Source organism: Oratosquilla oratoria, chromosome 12 (genome assembly GCF_046742065.1).
Source record: "Oratosquilla oratoria isolate Oo_2021 chromosome 12, ASM4674206v1, whole genome shotgun sequence".
Lineage (NCBI taxonomy): Eukaryota > Metazoa > Arthropoda > Malacostraca > Stomatopoda > Squillidae > Oratosquilla > Oratosquilla oratoria.
The window spans coordinates 37922842-37942765 of record NC_134788.1 but is presented as its reverse complement, the minus strand read 5'-3'; the positions used below and the strand labels follow the sequence as shown (position 1 = coordinate 37942765).

At 43.6% G+C, this 19924-nt stretch overlaps 1 protein-coding gene across 1 annotated transcript; it reads left to right on the top strand.

Annotated features, from left to right (window-relative positions):
• Positions 1 to 8553: 8553 nt before the first annotated feature.
• LOC143030691 (uncharacterized) lies at positions 8554 to 14099 on the top strand. Its single transcript, XM_076193874.1, has 2 exons — positions 8554 to 9369; positions 10138 to 14099. The coding sequence occupies exons 1-2, from the start codon at positions 9083 to 9085 to the stop codon at positions 10403 to 10405; spliced, it is 555 nt and encodes a 184-aa protein (XP_076049989.1). The 5' UTR covers positions 8554 to 9082; the 3' UTR covers positions 10406 to 14099.
• The last annotated feature ends 5825 nt before the right edge of the window (positions 14100 to 19924 follow it).

Sequence of the window (19924 nt, the reverse complement as noted above, 5' to 3'; positions counted from 1 at the left end):
TTCATGTCATTACTATTTTTATCATTTTAACTAATTATTATTATTGTTATCACTATTATAATCATTGTTCCCATTATAATCATTATTATCATTATTTCTTGTTTTACATAGAATTCTTACGTTACTAACGAAAAAGGGCGATTTTATCGAAAATAAAAATAATTAGCATTCTTTTCTAAGGTGACATTGATCCCCAAGCATAAAAATGCTGCGTTGCCTCTGATCCGTAAGAATGATCGGCGAATTAACTAAAATGTCGACTTTTAAGGTGGATGGCAAGAGGTAGAAAATGGGGACGACTGCCATAGTCGCAGGAGTTATATCTATTTTCTTCTATTTCTTAGGATGTTTGACATATATTATTTCCCCTCCCCTGGAAAGATATGATTTAATCGTTTTTTGTTATATTTTTGAATAAGGATGTTAAGTTTCCCTCTGGAATATTAATTTTTGTAGAGCATCCAGCGGGCACACGACTCCGTGCAACACGGGCGGATCTACATCAACGCCGGGCAAGTCAGCCTCAACGCGTCACTCAACAGGCGAGATGATAGTGAAAGGATGAAAGCCGTGGGTGCGCTTACCTAATCATATTTACCTAATTTTAGTGTATAGGAAAGGAACGAAACTCGTGGGGTCCCGTCTCCCAATCTCCAATTACATACATAGTCTTAAATTCATGTATAGTTCCAAATATATCCTTGCTTTCCAATTGTCGTATTTAAATTTGAATTCATGCATTGTTTGTCTGCCCTGTCCAAAGTAACTCTTCACTTTACCAGAGTAAACCTGAATATAGCTTAAAATGACGTAATTTCGCCAAGACACTGTTTTCAGCTAAGAAAAAAACAAAACAAAACATATAGTGGAAACCACATTACTCGATACAGTCAGAGCACGGTCAAAAAATAATAAATTCTCAAGCGGGAATATGTTTGACAACTTAAAAGTCATACTATACTGGCGAAAATAACGCTTAATTTTTTATCCCTCAGAAAGATCTGTTTCTAGGATATTGTTTCATTGAAATAGCCCAATGTCATGGATGAATTATTTAGTGCAATTATGTGAAATGATTTCACCACTGTTCGACATGACGTCACACGGGAATATATCAGACAACTAAAAATTATGCTAGACTGGCAAAAATCATGCTTAATTTTTTATTCTTCATTATAACTTAGATTTTTATTATATTGTTTCATTAGAATAACCCAATGCCATGGGTGAATTATGCCCATTTTAGTATATTGTGTAAAATGTTTTCACGACCGCGCGACATGACGTCACACGGGAATATGTTAGGCAATAATTAAAAATCATGCTAGACTGGCAAAAAATCATGCTTAATCTTTTATTCTTCATAATAAGTTAGGTTTTCATAATATTTTTTCATCAAATAGCCCATTGTCATGGTTGAATTATTATTGTATTATAGAATCTAAAAGTATTGCATTAATATAGAACGTAAAAAGTGATGCGTCATTTGTGTGTGTGTTCGTATGTGAGTGGCAGGGAAACTTCTGGAACTTTGGTTAATTACCATTTTCTAATTGCAAAGTTAATTATCATTTTATTTATAATGCGAAAGTTGAATAAATGGGATATAGATTATTAATATTATCAAAATTGAATTATTGTATAACTGAAATTGGATGTATGTAAAACTCTGTGTGCAAGGAATAATTGTAGAAAATTAATTATTGGCAACTGCCCTTGGACGCTATTCCAGCGTGAAGTCACGTCACGTACGCAGAGTTCCAAGGGGGTCAGCATTGAGAGAGTTTAACGAGTGACAGTGAGAGTGGTTGCGCATACTTCCTTTGTGCCTTGAAATAAACCAACGTGTGAACGCCAACGCCTCTTCATTACTAGCCACCTTATTTATTGAAATGATCTACATTATGACCATTTTAGTTTATCACGTGAAATGTTTTCACGACCGCGCGACATGACGTCACGTGGGAATATATTAGACAACTAAAAACTGTGCTAGACTGGTAAAAAACATGATTAATCTTATATTCTTCATAATAAAATGGTATTTATAATAATTTTTCATTAAAATAGCCCAATGTCATGGGTGAATTATGCCCATTTTTGTATATTATGTGAAATGTTTTCACGACTGAAGAGAGGCTCGGGCACCTAAACTTACACTCTGGAAAGACGCAGAGTGCGGGGTGATCTAAGAGAAGTGTTCAAGTGGATCAGAGGCTATAACAAGGGTGATGCAAACAAGGTCATCATAATAAAAGAACAGGGCAGGACTCGCAGTAATGGGTATAAACTGGACAAATTTAGATTTAAGAAGGAAATAGGCAAGAATTGGTTTACTAATAGGGTGGTCAACGAATGAAATAAACTTAGTAACCATGTACTGAGGGCTGAAACTATCAGTTGTTTAAAAAAAACGACTAGACAACTTTATGGATGGGGACGACAGGTGGTGATGGATACGGAGCTGCCTAGTGTAGGCCTTATGGTCTCTTGCAGTCTCCTTTATTCTTATGTTCTTATGTTGACCGCGCGACATGACGTCACATGGTAATATGTTAGACAACAGCTGATAATTATGCTAGACTGGCAAAAATCATGCTTAATCTTTTATTCTTCATAATGAATTAGGTTTCTATAATATTTTTTCACTAAAATAGCCCAAAGTCATAGGTGCATTAAGCCCATTTTAGTATATTATGTGAAATGTTTCCACGACCGCGCGACATGATGTCACACGGGAATGTATTAGACAACTAAAAATTATGCTAGAATGGAATTAATCATACATAATCATTTATTCTTCATAATGAATTATGTTTTTATAATTGTTTTTCAATAAAATAGGCAAATGTCATGGGTGAATTATGCCCATTTTAGTATATTATGCAAAATGTTTTCACGACAGCGCGACATGATGTCACATGGGAAAATATTTGACAACAACTAAAAATTAAATCATGATTAATATTTTATTCTTCATAATAAGTTAGGTTTTTATAATATTTTCTAATTGAAATAGCCTAATGTCATGGGTGAATTATGCCCATTTTTGTAGATTACGTGAAATATTTCCACGACCTCGCAACATGACGTCACACAAATATATGTTAGACAACAACTAAAAAATATGCTAGAATGGCAAAAATCATGCTTTGTCTTTTATTCTTCATAATGAATTAGGTTTACAATATTTTTTCATTAAGAATAGCCCACTGTCATGAGTGAATTATGTCCATTTTAATTTATGATGTGAAATGTTTTCACGACCGCTCGACATAATGTCACACGGGAATATGTTAGACAACTAAAAATTATGCTAGACTGGCAAAAATCATGCTTAATCTCTTATTCTTCATAATAAATTAGATTTTTAGAATATTTCTTCATTGAAATATCCAGTGTCAATGGATGTCACACGGTACACACACACACACACACACACACACACCAACAAGGTTATCCTATTGAGGCAGGAGTGCAGGACTTGCAGCAGACTGATGCATCAGCAGCATTGGGTTGAGATTGGACCAATTTCGATTTAATTAAGAAGGAAAGGAAGGGGCAAGAATTGGATGGATGGAGATGACAGGTGATGATGGAACTCCCAAGTGTAGGCCATATGGTCTCTTGCGGCCTCCTTCGTCATGTTATTATGCTTTTCTTGTGTTATTATGTTCTTATGTAAGTTCCCAAACTCCTGCCTAGACAACGGCATGGAACTCCCAAGTGTAGGCCCTATGGTCTCCTGCAGCCTCCTTCTCCATGTTCTTATGTTATTATGCTCTTCTTATGTTCTTATGTAAGTTCCCAAACTCCTGCCTAGCCACCAGACAGGTGGTAATGGAAATTAAACTCCCAAGTGTAGGCCCTATGGTCTCTTGCATCCTCCTCCCTTCTTTTCAACATCTCCGAGTGGACTTTGAGACTCTGCTGCTGCGGACAAGGGGGGGCCTTTGCACGAGTCACTTCCTCGAGTTCACGGGGGGGACCATTTGGCCCTTGGCATTCCACAGGATCTGCGGAACGACCAACACTGTGAGTAGTAGACTTCCAGTCAGACGCCCGACTCATCCCAATCTCCCCTTACCGGTCAGACGCCCGGAAGACGGGTCGCCGCCCCCTCTGTCTGGCTGCCGATGATGGGTCGCCGCCCCCTCTGTCTGGCTGCCGAAGACGAGTCGCCGCCCCATCTGTCTGGCAGCCGAAGACGGGTCGCCGCACTCTCCTTCTTGTTGCCGAAGACGGGTCGCCGCCCCCTATTTCCGGCTGCCAAAGACGAGTCCCCGCCCCTTATGTCTGTGTGCCGAAGACGGGTCGCCACCCCCTTTGTCTGGCTGCCGAAGACGGGTCGCCACCCCCTATGTCTGGCTGCCGAAGACGGGTTGCCGCCCCCTTTGTCTGGCTGCCGAAAACGGGTTGCCGCCTCCACCTTCTGGCTACCGAAGACGGGTTGCCGCCCCCTCTGGCTACCGCTGCCTCCACTGTCTGGCTGCCGAGAACAGGTCGCCGCCCCCTCCTGGCTGCTCAAAATGGGTCGCCGACCCCTATGTCTGGCTGCCGAAGACGGGTCGCCTCCCCCTCTCTCTGGCTGCCGAAGACGGGTCGCCGCCCCCTCTGTCTGGTTGTCGAAGACGGGTCGCCGCCCCCTCCGTCTGGTTGTCGAAGACGGGTCGCCGCTCCCTCTGTTTGGCTGCTGAAGACGGGTCGCCGCCCCCTCTCTCTGGCTACCGAAGACGGGTCTCCGCTCCCTATTTCTGGCTGCCGAAGACGGGTCGCCGCCCCCTATTTCTGGCTGCCGAAGACGGGTCGCCGCCCCCTATTTCTGGCTGCCGAAGACGGGTCGCCGCCCCCTCTGTCTGGCTGCCCAAGACGGGTCGCCGCTCTCTGTGACTGGCTGCCCATGACGGGTCGCCGCCCTCTCTGTCTGGCTGTTGAAAACAGGTCGCCTCCCCCTATGTCTGGCTGCCGAAGACGGGTCACTGCCCCCTATGTCTGGCTGCCGAAGACGGGTCGCCGACCCATCTGTCTAACTACCGAAGACGGGTTGCCGCCCCCTATGTCTGGCTGCCGAAGATGGGTCGCCGCCCCCTCTCTCTGGCTGCCGAAGACGGTTCGCCGCCCCCTCCTTCTGGCTGCTGAAAACGGGTTGCCGCCTCCTCCTTCTGGCTGCCGAAGACGGGTCGTCGCCCCATCTGTCTGGCTGCCGAAGACGGGTCGCCGCCCCCTCTGTGTGGCTGCCGAAGACGGGTCGCCGCCCCCTATGTCTGGCTGCCGAGGACGGGTCACAGCCCCATCTATCTTTCTGCCGAAGATGGGTCGCCGCCCCCTCCTTCTGGCTGCCGAAAACGGTTTACCGCCATCTCCGTCTGGCTGCCGAAGACGGGTCGCCGCCCCATCTGTCTGGCTGCCGAAGACGGGTTGCCGCTCCTCCTTCTGGCTGCCGAAGACGGGTCGCCGCCCCCTTCTTCTGGCTGCCGAAGACGGGTCGCCGCCCCCTATGTCTGGCTGCCGAAGACGGGTCGCCGCCCTCTTTTTCACACGGGCAAACCAGGTTTGAAAAATGGTTTGTCAAACATGTTTAAAAAACGTTCACACGGTCAAACCAGGTCTGACAAATGGTTTGTCAAACGGGTTTGAAAATTCATTCATACGGGCAAACTAGGTTTGGCAAACGGCTTGTCAAACGTGTTTGAAAATGCATTCACACGGTCAAACCAGGTTTGGAAAATGGTTTGTCTAACGTGTTTGAAAATGCATTCACACGGTCAAACCAGGTTTGAAAAACGGTTTGTCAAACGTGTATGAAAAACCGATCTCACAGTCAAACCACGTTTGACAAACGGCTTGTCAAACGTTTTTGAAAATACATTCACACGAGCAAACCAGGTTTGAAAAAGGTTTGCAAGATCGTTCACAAGATCAAACCAGGTTTGACAAATGGTTTGTCACACGTGTTTGAAAACACATTCACACGGGCAAACTAGGTTTGGCAAGCGGTTTGTCAAACGTGTTTGAAAAACTATTCACACGGTCAAACCAGGTTCGAAAAAATGTTTGTCAAACTTGTTTGAAAACACATTCACACGGGCAAACCAGGTTTGATAAACGGTTTGTCCAACGTGTTTGAAAATACATTCACACGGTCAAACCAAGTATTTTTGCCTAGTGTGAAGATGAAAATCGTTGGCATTTCTGCCCTATTTGAAGGAGAAAATCGATGGCATTTTTGCTTAGTGTGAAGATGGAAATCGACGTCAGTTTTGCCTAGTGTGAAGATGGAAATCGACGGCATTTTTGCCTAGTGTGAAGGAGGAAATCGACGGTATTTTTGCCTAGTGTGAAGATGAAAATCGACGGCATTTTTGCCCTGTGTGAAGGAGGAAATCGACGGTATTTTTGCCTAATGTGAAGATGAAAATCGACGACATTTTTGCCCTGTGTGAAGGAGGAAATCGACGTTATATCTGCTTAGTGTGAAGATGAAAATCGACGGCAGTTTTGCCAAGTGTGAAGGTAGAAATCGACTATTTTTGTCCCGTGTGAAGGAGAAAATCGACGGTATTTTTGCTTAGTGTGAAGATGAAAATCGACGTCAGTTTTGCCCTGTGTGAAAATGAAAATCGACGGCATTTTTTGCCCTGTGTGAAGGAAAAAATCGACGGCATTTTTGCTTAGTGTGAAGATGGAAATCGACGGCAGTTTTGCCTAGTGTAAAGATGAAAATTGACGGTATTTTTGCCTAGTTGTGTAGATGGAAATCGACGGTATTTTTGCTCTGTGTGAAGGATGAAATCGACGGCATTTGTGCCTAGTGTGAAGATGGAAATCGACGGTGTTTTTGCCTAGTTTGAAGATGGAAATCGACAGCGTTTTTGCCTAGTTTCAGACGACGTGAAAGGGAAATCCAGATGCCATGGTCATGGGAGCGAAATTTCCAGGTCGTCAGCACGTGGCCTTACGTAACACTGAACGAAACATTCTGAGAAAGCCGTGCAGAGAAAATAGTTTTAAAAATATAGAAAAGACGATGAATTTTGACAATTGTGTTCTTATTAAAACTGAGCGAAACATTCTGAGAAAATCCTTAAATACATGTACAGAGAAACATTAAAAGACGATGAATTTTGACAATTGTGTTGAACGAAACATTCTGAGAAATCTTTTAAACACGTGGAGAGAAAGATGTTTTAAAAATATAGAAAAATATGATGGATTTTGCTGCGACGTGACGTCATAACGTCGGCATCAGAGCGCGGAAAGATTTTTCGGTCCTTGTGTATGGACATCGCGCGTAGGCAACTTTTTCCTTGACTTTTGGCGATGAAAACATATTTCTGTATTTACAGGACCAAAAACTCGATGGAGATAATCAGGAAACTTAAAATGTATATATACAAAAATAGCGTTTTCTATCGACGTCATGAAAATAATGACGGCAATGGAGTGCGATGCATTGTGGGATTAATGATGTCTTTCCCAATGTGAGAATCTAAGAATTAGTGTTTTTGTCATCCATGCATGAGCACAGTTGTATGATTTAGCAGTTGTTACACATAGATTATATTTCTGACAACAACATATTTCCACCAAAATGTAAATATTTCTTGTCCATACTCAAGCTTTTTGGCGCTTCTCATTTACTGCAAAGTATCCACATTAAATACAAGGTCTTTATTTGATTCCTTCTTCCCTAAAGAACCTAATATTGCAAATTAATTCATTGACAAAAGTAATTATAAAGATACCAAGTATCAAGATGATATAATGTTAATCATCAAAATTCGCAAACACAGTAGCAAATGTACTCGTGCCTCCAACCTCCATTTGAATAACGACAATATGACTTCCGTTGCAGACATCTAGACGTCTGTAAGGACATATTCAACAGCATATAACGGAAATGTAATTTGTTGCTTGGAGATTTGAAAAACTAAATTTTGTAACCATATATCAAAATCCCACGAATCAAAATGCCATAGTCAATATTATCCCATTGTTCATAATCGCACACATTATATTCCAGGATGTTGAGAGTAATAATAAACACTATATTCATGTTAAGGTATAATTTAATTTGATAAATCTATTAATGAATATAGGCCTAGGTTAATTGGCGTGGGATTTTAACCAATGGGATTATGACCTTATGGGACTGTCATGGATTCGACACAGGCAAGGTCATCATATCAAGACAACAGGTCAGGACTCGCAGTAATGGATAAATTTAGATTAAGTTGTTTTAAGAAACGGTTAGACAACTTTATGCATAATGAAATAATTACTTTCATAACCTTTATTTGGGATGAAGAATTTCTATTCGAAGTATTTAATCAAGAATAGTTAAAATTCTTTACTGACAGAACTATTGAAAATGACAAATTAGTCAGAACTGTAGATTGGTTTACTTAAAATCATAAAGCTAGGTTATGGGCTATTGCCCGCAAATAACCAACGACGTTGCTCTATGAAGGATATATTTCTACGTTTTTTTTTCCGCCCGTTCAGAAGAGTCACGTTATTTCTTTGTAGTCGAGATGAAGTAGCAGCCAAGTATTGATCGACTTTGACTTCATTACAGTTTTGTTCCTTGATTTAGAATTTTACCTTTGATAATGAAATAGTTACTGTCATAGCCTTTATTTGGGATACTACAAAAACAAGGTAGGATTTCTTTTCGTATTTATTAAGAATAGTTCAAATTCTTTAATGATAGAACTATCAAAAATGACAAATTAGTACTTCAAACTATGGCATAGGACATTTGAGACACAGGTTGCTGGACACCAAGTCCCTAATATTTGGAGTTTTTTCGACTGCCTGAAGAAAGAACAAAACTATAATGAAGTCAAAGTCCATTGGCCCTGGTCATGAGGCATCCAGTAACAGCCTCCTCCATCCAATGTGGACAAACAAGTTTTGCAAATGTTACATTTTTCGGGGCACGTGAAGAATTGTCACCCCAGTATGCCAAATATCAACAGTGGGATAAAAAAAAAAAAATGTCAGGTTAGGTTACGAGTAGGTTGGATGAGGGTTATGCTTAGTGTTATCAACTTTACAACCGAAGAATCGCAAACCCAGGATGGCCCACATGAAGAATTGTCACCCTGTTGAAGACTGGGGTGACGATTCTTCGTGTGATCCCATTTTTCCTTATATTATCCACTGCAGACCTTTTTTGTTTTATTGTAGAGATTATATCGAGAAGGATTTGATCAACTTTGCCAACAACAACAACAACCCTGGCGTGGTGGTGTACCTAAACCCTCTTTTACACTGGAGCTTAAACTCAGGAACCTTGCAAAGCATGAGGGCCCCACCCACACCTGCAGCAGCAGCAGTGGCAAACCTAAGACCCTCATACTCCAGGTACAGTAACAGCTCTCCCCCTAATCCCTTGTAACAAAAACACTGTTACCTGTATTATTGACAAAAAAAAAAGTCATTTTGTTCCCTTTGAAGAGCTGGAGTTCTTCTTAGCTTAATGAAAATTTACTGGTGTTAGCCTGAATTAAAGATGTTATATTGAATGACATCCGCAGGGAATTCACTTCTGAAAGCCTGCCTGCCTGCCTGCCCCCACACCAATGTTCCCTCTTAATTCTTTGCTGTGAGTGAGAGCACAGAAATTTGGTTGTGTGCAAATTTTGCCTTCTTTGCAAAGTATGTGTGCACTTATGTGGGTCACCATACTGACTGCAGAACATAGTACAAAGGATCTCAAGACATGCGATGTTATGAAATTGACAAATTCTCAAAATCACCTTTCTTTTGGTTTAGATTGTTATGAAATTATACAATTAATTTCTTTAATTAGACTTTTTCAATTTCATCTTGAAAACCTTGTGTGCACACATTTTTTTTCCTTTGTGTACTATCTGTAAAACGTGTGTGCATTCATGCATGCACATGCACACAGCTTAGAGGGAACATTGCCCCCCTGCACCTCACCTGTCCTGCAGCATAGTAATTGAGCAAACCAAGAAATCAATTTAAAATTTGATTAGGACTGAGACGTATTTTTAAAGGAAATGTATCTAGAATATGCAATCTTGACAATTTGTTGATTTATTATTATTATTATCATTTTTTTTTTGTCTACTCATGGCATATTACTAATTAGATCTATGATTTCAGTAAATGGAGGAGAGCAGTATACATAAAGACCCATGACCTGAATGGGGAGGAGTTAGTTGCAAAGTGGGTCGAGTACATGCATGCATGGGTGGGCGATCAGGGTACCCAGTGGAGCGTCTCCGCAACTATTAACACACAGACTTCCCATCAATACAGCGAGCGACCCTGGACACCATGGACGCATCAACACCCAGCGGTCAACACAGTCACTTTACCTACCAGCTGTTTAAGTAGTTCAGGAGCTTTTTCCCCCTTACAAGAGAGGTAGCCAAAGTAGTAATAGCAGGTGTATATCAAGTGGGAGTGTTTGTAGTTTCTGGTGAAGTGGTGGTGCAGATAATGGTTAAAGGTACTTCTTGAGAACATATTTTGATTGCCAGATGATGATGATGATAACTGTCATGTGAAAGTAATGACTTGTTCGGAAATGTTGACCATGGTGGACTTGGAAGATTTGTACGGAATGATTTCAGACACTCATGCAGGGTTTGGTTAAGATGTATTCTTGTCTAACTTGAGTGCACACTCCATTCAAATGTAAACCTCTACTATGGAGTGTACTTGGGAGGCCCTTATCTATAAAATACCAGTGTGTTTCCTTGGATAAGGTCCTGTAAAGTGTGCCAGTGTTAACGGGATTAACACTTAGCGTACGGTGACGCCGGTGTCGGCACCATGAAGCATCAGCGTGTATATTACAAAGGATTACAAAGGCGGAGCATGCCGACAGGAGACCTTTTGGTCCATATCTAGGTCGGATGCGAAAAAAAATCATAATAGTAATAAAATAATAAATAGAAAATATGATAATGTAAATAACAAATAAAATACATAAATAAATGCATAGGTATAGTTAAATAATAAACAAACAGGTAAATAGTAAATAATAATAAATTGACATATAACTAATAATAAATGAAAATCAAACAGACAAATGATAACAAAACAAAAACAAATAATATAAAATAAATTATAATCATTACAGCATCTTGCTTAGGTGTTTATCTAAATGAGTCTTAAAGCTTCGAACTGAACTACATTGCACTACCTGTGCAGGAAGTTTATTCCATTCATTAACTACACGGTTGGCAGTTGTTTCTACACACTTCCAAATTGAATCTATTTCCGGACAGTTTGAGACCATTGTTTCTTGTCTGATTCTCATTCAATGTGAAAATTTTGTCACTTTTGATGTTTTCAATTCCCTTTAGAATCTTAAAGACCTGTATCAAGTCACCTCTGAGTCTACGCTTTTTTAGGGAAAACAGATTCATATGTTTTAGTCGATTTTCGTATGATTTATTTTTGATATTTGGAATCAGTTTTGTGGCTCGCCGTTGTACTTTTTCTAGTCTGTCAATGTCTTTAATGAGATTCGGTGACCATACGGAAACACCATATCCCAAATGTGGACGAACTAGCGATTTATATAGCTTGTTAATGAGTGATAGACTTTTGAAATCAAAAGATCGCACAATCAGTCCTAGAATCTTATTTGCTTTCTCAGAGGCTAAAATACACTGCTTGGATGATTTGAGGTCGTTACTGATAATTACGCCAAGATCTTTTTCACTATCCAATTTTGTTAACGAATTTCCAAATAACTTGTAATCGTACTTACTGTTATTTTTACCTATGTGCATTACCTTGCATTTACTTGTGTTAAATTTCATTAGCCACTTTTCAGACCATTGCTGTAATTCATCTAAATCTTCTTGAATATCTAATTGGTTTGAGTGATCATTTGCCACTCCGCACAGTTTTGTATCATCAGCAAATTTGGAAACAGTAGATTTTAGTCCATGGTCTATATCATTTATATATACTATGAATAGAAGTGGCCCAAGAACGGAACCCTGAGGAACTCCACTTGTAACATTTTTCCATTTAGAAGTTTTTCCATTTAAAACAACTCTCTGTTTTCGACCATTCAATCAATTACTAGTCCAACCTAATAGGCTACCACTTATTTCGTGTAAAGCTAATTTAGTAAGTAGTCTTTCGTGTGGGACGGTATCTAAAGCTTTTGCAAAGTCTAGATATATTAAATCTATATTGTTTCTTTTGTCATAATTCGAGATAACTGTGTTGTAGAATTCGAGTAAGTTAGTCACTCAAGAACGTTTCCGTCTGAAACCATGCTGGCTATCATTTATCAAACGGTTACTTTCTAAATAATGTTCGATAGCATCTCTGATGATAGTTTCCATTATTTTTCCTACGATTGAAGTCAAACTTATAGGCCTATAGTTATTTGGTTTCTTTTTGTCACCTTTTTTGAATATGGGAGTAACGTTAGCTAGCTTCCATTCTCTTGGGACATCTCCGGATATGATGGATTTCTTGAAAATAATTTCTAATGGAACAACAATCTCATTTTTCATTTCCTTTAAGATTCTTGGATGCCAACCGTCAGGCCCTGGTATTTTATTAACTTTGAGTTTATCTATGCCTTTGCTTTTACTTTTAGGAATGTGCCCTGTGGGATGCCTAGTCCCAATCCCCGTCCCTTTCTTCTCGCCTCTTACGATCCAAGTGGGAATACTTGGTGGCAGTATTCTTTTCCCCTACCACAGAAAAAGAATACTCAGAGAAATAGTACAGGACAGCAACAAGGGGTTGGGGGACAGCATAACGGAGGGACAGTCGTAGTATAAAAGTGTCATCATTTCTCTATGAACAGAGTTTTCCTCTATCATAGACAAAATGATGTGTGGCTCTGGTCCGTAGGGGCTCCCCATATAGACCCTAAAGTATGGACTGCATGCTACTTTGCCACAATAACAAGCAGCCAATACCCCAGACGGGGACGACACTGCGCTTGTGGCAGGATCGGAGGAGGGATTGAGGAAGTTGGTGACAGAGTTTAGGAGAGTGTGTGATAGAAGAAAGCTGAAGATAAATGTGGGTAGAAGTAAGGTGATGGGATGTACAAGGGGTGAAAGTGGCAGTAATCTAGAAGTGAGCATTAAGGGAGAGCAACTGGAGGAAGTGGACAGTTTTAGATACATGGGTGCAAATAGGGCAAGAAAAGGTGGAGTAAAGGTGGAGGTAGAATGTAGATTGAGAGAAGCGAGTAAATGCCTTGGTGGATTAAAGAGTGTAATGAGGAATAGACATTTGGGAATGGATGCTAAGAGGAGACTGTATGAAGGAGTGATTGTGCCAACAGCACTGTATGGAGCAGAAACATGGAACATAAGAGAGGAAGAGAGAAGGAGCTTGAATGTGTTTGAGATGAAGTGTCTGAGAAGTATGATGGGGGTTACTAGGCTAGATAGAGTGAGAAATGAGGAGGTGAGGAGGAGAACAGGGGTGGAAAGGGAGTTGGGAGATAGGGTTGATGAAAGAGTATTAGGATGGTTTGGACACATGGAAAGAATGAGTGAAGAAAGACTAGTAAAAGAGTGTATACACCTCATATAAAAGACGAGTAATATAACCCCAGTCATATGACCCACTTCCTCACTCACTGTCCACCACAAGCATCAAGCGCCGACTCAGCATCACGAGGTCCAGTAAAATACACAAATCCCTGACACATCAATCTTTAGCAGCGCGACCGCCGGACAGCACACACACACACACACGAATGCATATTTATAAGTGCAGTCGACCACCAACTCACAACATTGTTGAACAACACAATAGCAACGAGCTTTTCCCCCCTGGAAATATTATATAATAAATAAATGGGATGTAATCGGTAATCAGTATGAGAGTACTGGTTGTGGGAGACCAAATACTCCCATTGAAAACAGTGTAAGTGTAATTGCTGGGACCTGGAAATGTTGCACATTCAGCGTTTCCGGTGAATGACACCCCTAGACGCACCGACCAGAGCACCAGTCGGTGTGATAGCGGGTGTTGTGCAAAAAGGTGTTATAACCAGTTGACAGTATAGAACATATAACCTATGTAGTGTATTTGTGAACCAAGTGAAAGGTTTGAATAAAAACCAATGAAACTGTACTGTGAGTTTGAAGAAACCACCAGAGTTCCGTAAAATGTATCCATTCAACACCAGTTGACGATACAAAGAGGTATGGAAGGCAGATGTGGAGGGAGTGAACATGAGGGGACGTCCTAGGATGAGATGGATGGATGGGGTGAAGGGGGCTTTGGGGAAGAGGGGAATGTCTGTTGAGGAAGGACGGGAGAGGACAGAAGACAGGGGTGAATGGAGAATGGTTGTATATGGAAGATGTTGTGATTGCATGAGGTGGAATGGACGGGGGGATGGGGGGTGAGGTAATGTGTGTGATCAAAATTTTGACGCAGCCCGAAGGGATTTCTCCCCGTCCTCTCCTTTATATGGGGGGACGGAGAGGGAGGGGGGTCGCCGATTTAATGAAGCGGCCTTCCTGTGGATGTGCTGTGTCTTGCGACACTGCTTCTGACCCAGGGCGGTGGACAAGGTGCAGGGATGACCCGCCATCTAGGAGGTGCTAAGATGGGAGGGTGGGTGGAGGGGTGTGGAGTGTTTTCAGGGATGGAATGGGTGGGAATGATTTTATGCCTTTTCCTTTTTGGATACCTCCCTAGTAAGGGGGGAAAAGCCTTGGTATATGTATATATGTATGTATGAGTTTATCTATACACCCTTTAATTTTTTCTTTTGTTATATTTACCGTAGCGAGTAAGTTTACCCTAGACTTTTCACAGGTTTCAGTTTGGAATTCACTTTGAGGTGTTTCGTTTACGAATACCGAGCTAAAATAATTGTTTAAGATATTACCCATTCCTTCATTTGAATATTCAAGTTGACCGTCAGCAGATAATAGTGGACCAATGTGATTCCTAACAATCTTTTTTATCTCTAATGTAACTATAGAATTCTTTGGGATTCTCTTTGGATTTATCAGCGATGTTCATTTCGTATTGTCGTTTTCTTTTTCTTATTGTCTTTTTTAAATCTCTCTGTATTGATGCATAACTTTCATAGTCATTAGATGCACCCGAGCACTTATATTTCTTATAAGCCTGTCTCTTTTTGGCAATACTTTTTTCAGTTTCTCTGTCGAGCCACTTTGGGCGAGCCTGATTTGGGGGACGTCTGTCCTTAGTGTAACCGTTATGATAGGTGTGGGTGCGGCCACTAGCTGCCACCAGTGTAACCGTTATGGTAGGTTATATGGTTACGTAGGGAAGTCTTAATGCGGCGAGATAGACTCCAAAGCGGGAGTTTTCTTGTATTTATTCAAACAAGGGATTCAGGTTAAACTACAAATGGAAATGGCCCTTTGGGCTAAATACAATAAGTGCCAGGCCTTGACCTAGGGCACAATAGCTCTGACCTCTGGCCGGTAGGTTCGTGACCTACCCAGCCTCTGGCGGTAGGTTCTTCACCTACCCCAGCTCTGGCTACGTGACATGGGTGTTAAACATTTTATAGGAGTGTTAGTGGTTTCAAGCAAGGGTGTTAGTCTTGTTATTCATTGCATGGGGTCTGTTCTATGTAAGAGGGTTAGTCCTATAATTGGTGGATATTGTTTGGTATATTATATATATATGTTAGTTTATGCTTAATATACCAGGGCAGTTATAATAAAAGGATTTATGATAGGTTAGTCTGGTGACACTGGGCATCTATATCTTGTTTGTCTTCAAATGTGCTGCGTTAGGTGTACATGTCGTGGGAAACGCAAGGTAAGCAAGAGGAAGTCTCGCTCTGTTGCAAGCATGTGGATCACGTGCGTGGTGGGTGATGGTTAGTAAGTTAGTAATGGATACACTTAAAAGGAATGTAAGTTTGAATCATCTTAGTGAGCGTATTTTGAAATATTTCCCACATCTGATCTACAGGTCTTTCGTTTAATTTTGCCTCCCAATCTGTAAGCTGAAGCTCCTGACGTAATCCTATGAACTGAGCTTTACTGAAATCGGGTATTTTAGAAACACAAGTATCTATTCTAAAAAAAAATTAGGAGTTTGAATCTAATTAAGTTGTGATCGCTATTTGCAACAGATTCACTGACTTCTACATCAGTAACCATGCTTTCGCGGCTAGTAATCAATAGATCGAGTAAGTGTCTATATCTTGTGGGCTCTTTTATATGTTGAATTAAGTAATTGTCACCAAGAAAATCAATCAAGCGACTATCTATATGGCCATGTTCAAGGGTCATCCAATCAATGTCAGAAAAATTGAAATCACCCATTATCAATAAATCCCGGTTGCAGAAACTAGACAGTTCTTGAAATAACAGTTTGTCGTCTGCTAATGATAATGTCTTTGGCCTATATATTACACCTATATTCATTTTTTGTCCATTTGTTTGGGTTAACTCAACCCACAAACCATATTGTAACAACCCCCCCCCCCCCCAGAGACTGGAGGTTTGTCACCCGATTTCAATTCATAGGTCCGTTGCATTTAAGAGACGTGACGGTATTGTTTCGAGCTTCGCCCCGCTCACACTCGCCACCTCGTCCCGTGGTGAGTTCTCAGGCGACGAAAACGCAAAGTAGACTTATATCCTCTATTTACACAGAGTCACTACAACAGAATACTGGGCTGTAGGAGGCACCTCGGGTCACTTGCCAACCCTCGAAAGGCTACTTGAAGCTTCGCTACAGCTTACAAACGCAATAATAATCCGAGCGAGAACCACGACGCCTTCTCCCGTCACCTGTGCTGCTCGTCTCCCTCCTCCCCGGGATAGCGTGCCCACGCAGTCTCGCCAAGCACGCCTCGACCAATCACAGTCGCTGCTCGACGTCACGTGCTTCCAGGTGGCGTCCACCTTTGGCGCCAAGGATCACGACGAAAGCGTCATCTCCGATGTCACGATGTCGACAGGATGCAATAGGGGCCGCTTTCGTAACACTACCCCCACCTGTAAAGAGATGGAGCAACCTCGCTCCCCAACTCCCTCATCCATACATACATACATCACAAAAAAAAAGAGAAACTAAAAATTTACTTTTTGGTATCACAGAACTAACTAAGGACGTAATCTTCGCTCCATACCGGTAGACGACGTTCCCGCCTGGGTCTCCTTACCACGAACCCAGCGTCGACGTCTGTGAGTGCCCCCTCTAAGGGACACAGCTCCTCTGCTGCAATCTCCTCCAGCACCAGTGACGCGGTCCTCCTCGGGTCCGGGTCTCCGTCCGCCCCCACCGTCAGTGACGCGTCGTCTCCCACCATCCATGGCTCGTCGCCCCCCAGGTTTCGGTCCCCGTCCTCCTCGTCGCTGCTCGATTGAGAAGCTTGCTCCCCCCAGGAGAAGTTGCCAGGACCGTGGTACCTCCACAGCCTATCAGCATGCACCACCAATGCTCTCCTCCTTGCCCCCTGGCGGATCCTGAAGGTGACGTCCGAGATGACCTTCTCCACAACATATGGCCCCTCCCAGGGGCTCTGGAGCTTGGGAGACAACCCCTTCTTACGCCGAGGGTTGTGCAACCACACTTGATCCCCCTCGTTAAAGGGCGGTGACGTAGCTCGACGGTCGTACCGATCCTTCATCGCCTCGCCCGACACCTTCAGGTTAGATCTCACCTGATGGTGCACCTCACGGAGGCGGTCCTGGAGGGCCGCTGCGTACTGGGTGACCGAAGTGGGCATGTCCTCGTCCGGCGGCCTGCCAGTCACAAGGTCCACTGGCATCCGCAGCTCCCGCCCGCACATCAACCGGGCTGGCGTGTACCCGGTTGCCTCATGTTCAGCTGAACGGTAGGCCCATAGAAGCAGGGGGATTTTTAAGTCCCACTCTTCCTGACTCTCCTGGCAACACTTCGCCAACTCCTGCCCCAGCGTGCGGTTGAAGCGTTCCACCATGCCGTCCGACTGCGGCCGCAGGGGCGTGGTGCGAGTCTTCTTGATGCCCAGCAACTGACAGCACTCCCGGAATACTGCCGACTCAAACTCCCTTCCTTGGTCGGAGTGTAGCTCGTGCGGAGCTCCAAACCGGGCGAAAAACTCGTCCACTAACACGCCTGCCACGGTGGCGGCCTCATGGTTCGGCAGCGGGTATGCCTCCGGCCATTTCGTAAAATAATCCATGGCCACACACACGAAGCGGTTACCTCGGACCGTCTGAGGAAATGGCCCTAGGATATCCACCGCCACCCTCTCCATAGGCGCCCCAACCTGATACACTTGTAAGGGAGCAGCTGACCTCCTCCCGGGGCCCATCTTTCCACAGCACACGTCGCAAGATTTGCACCACTCGCTCACGTCCTTCCGCATGCCCACCCAGTACACTCGCTGCATTAAACGCCCCAGGGTTTTCTTCACACCGAAGTGGCCACTCGCACTGCCACTGTGAGCCTCGCGCACTAACGCTTCCCTCATACTAATGGGAACAATGGTTTGCCAGAAGGATATACTGCCGTCACACGAGTGCCACTGCCGCTGCAGCACACCCTCACTCACTCGCAACACTGACCATTGTTGCCACAACGCCTTCGCTGCCGGGCTTAGCGGTGCCACACTTTCCCAAGGCGGTTTTTCCTCACCCTCCTCCCTCAGTGTCACTATGGGCCCAATATCAGCGTCATCTCGCTGGGCCTGCCTGAGGTCCTCTCCCCACTTCGTGTCAACAGCAAGAGCAGCAGCCTTCACGCTCACAGGTTCCGTTTCACGGCGGCTACAATGCTTACAGTCGCTATCGCAGGGACGGCGGCTCAGGCTGTCAGCATTGTTATGCATGTTCCCTGGCCGATACTCGATGTGGTAGTCGTGCTGCTCCAGCTTCCCAATCCACCTAGCCAACTGCCCCTCCGGATTTCTGAGGTTTTTGAGCCACCTCAGAGCGGCGTGGCCCCGTACAGGTAAGGATGGAAGTGATCAATCGCCAGAATCACCGCCAACAACTCCTTACGGGTGACGCAATAATTCCTCTCTGGTGCTGAGAACTTCCTGCTAAAGTAGGATACGACCCACTCCTGTCCATCTTTCTCCTGAGACAAGACAGCCCCTACTCCCTCAGCACTTGCGTCACAATCCAACACGTACGGTCTCGTGGGGTCCGGGTACGGCAACACAGGGGAGTTAGCGAGAGCCTCCTTCAATGTATCAAAGGCCCGTTGACATTCTTCACTCCAGTGAAAGGAGGCCCCTTTCCGAGTCAAGTGGTGGAGTGGTACTGCGATTTGTGCGAACCCCTTGACGAACCGCCTGTAGTACGTACACAAACCAATAAACCCGCGCACTTCCGTCACACTGCGCGGAACCGGCCACTCCTTAACCGACTCTACCTTACCAGGGTCTGTTTTCACCCCCTCACTACTCACTATGTGCCCCAGAAAAGGCACCTCCCTCTGAAAAAGGCAGCACTTCTTCGGGCTGAGTTTCACATTTGCTGCCCTAAACCTATCCAATACTACCTTAAGCCTTTCCAGAGCACACTCAAATGAATTCCCATACACTAGCACATCGTCTAAATATACCAGGGCGCTTTTCCAGAGCAGCCCATCCAACACACGCTCCATCAGGCGCTCAAAGGTTGCCGGGGCATTCACTAGGCCAAAACTCATCACTTTGAATTGATATAGCCCCTGCCCATACGAGAAGGCTGTCTTCTCTCTGTCCTCCTCCGCTACCTCCACTTGATGGTAACCAGACTTCAAGTCCAAGGTCGAGAACCACTGGGCTCCCGCGAGCGCGTCAAGAGTGTCATCCACCCTCGGTAGAGGGTACGAGTCCTTGGTTGTCACCGCGTTAAGGCCCCGATAGTCCACACAACACCTGGTGGACCCATCCTTCTTCTTAACGAGTACGACGGCCGCACTCCAGGGACTAGCCGACTTTTCAATTACCCCTTGCGCGCGCAGTTCC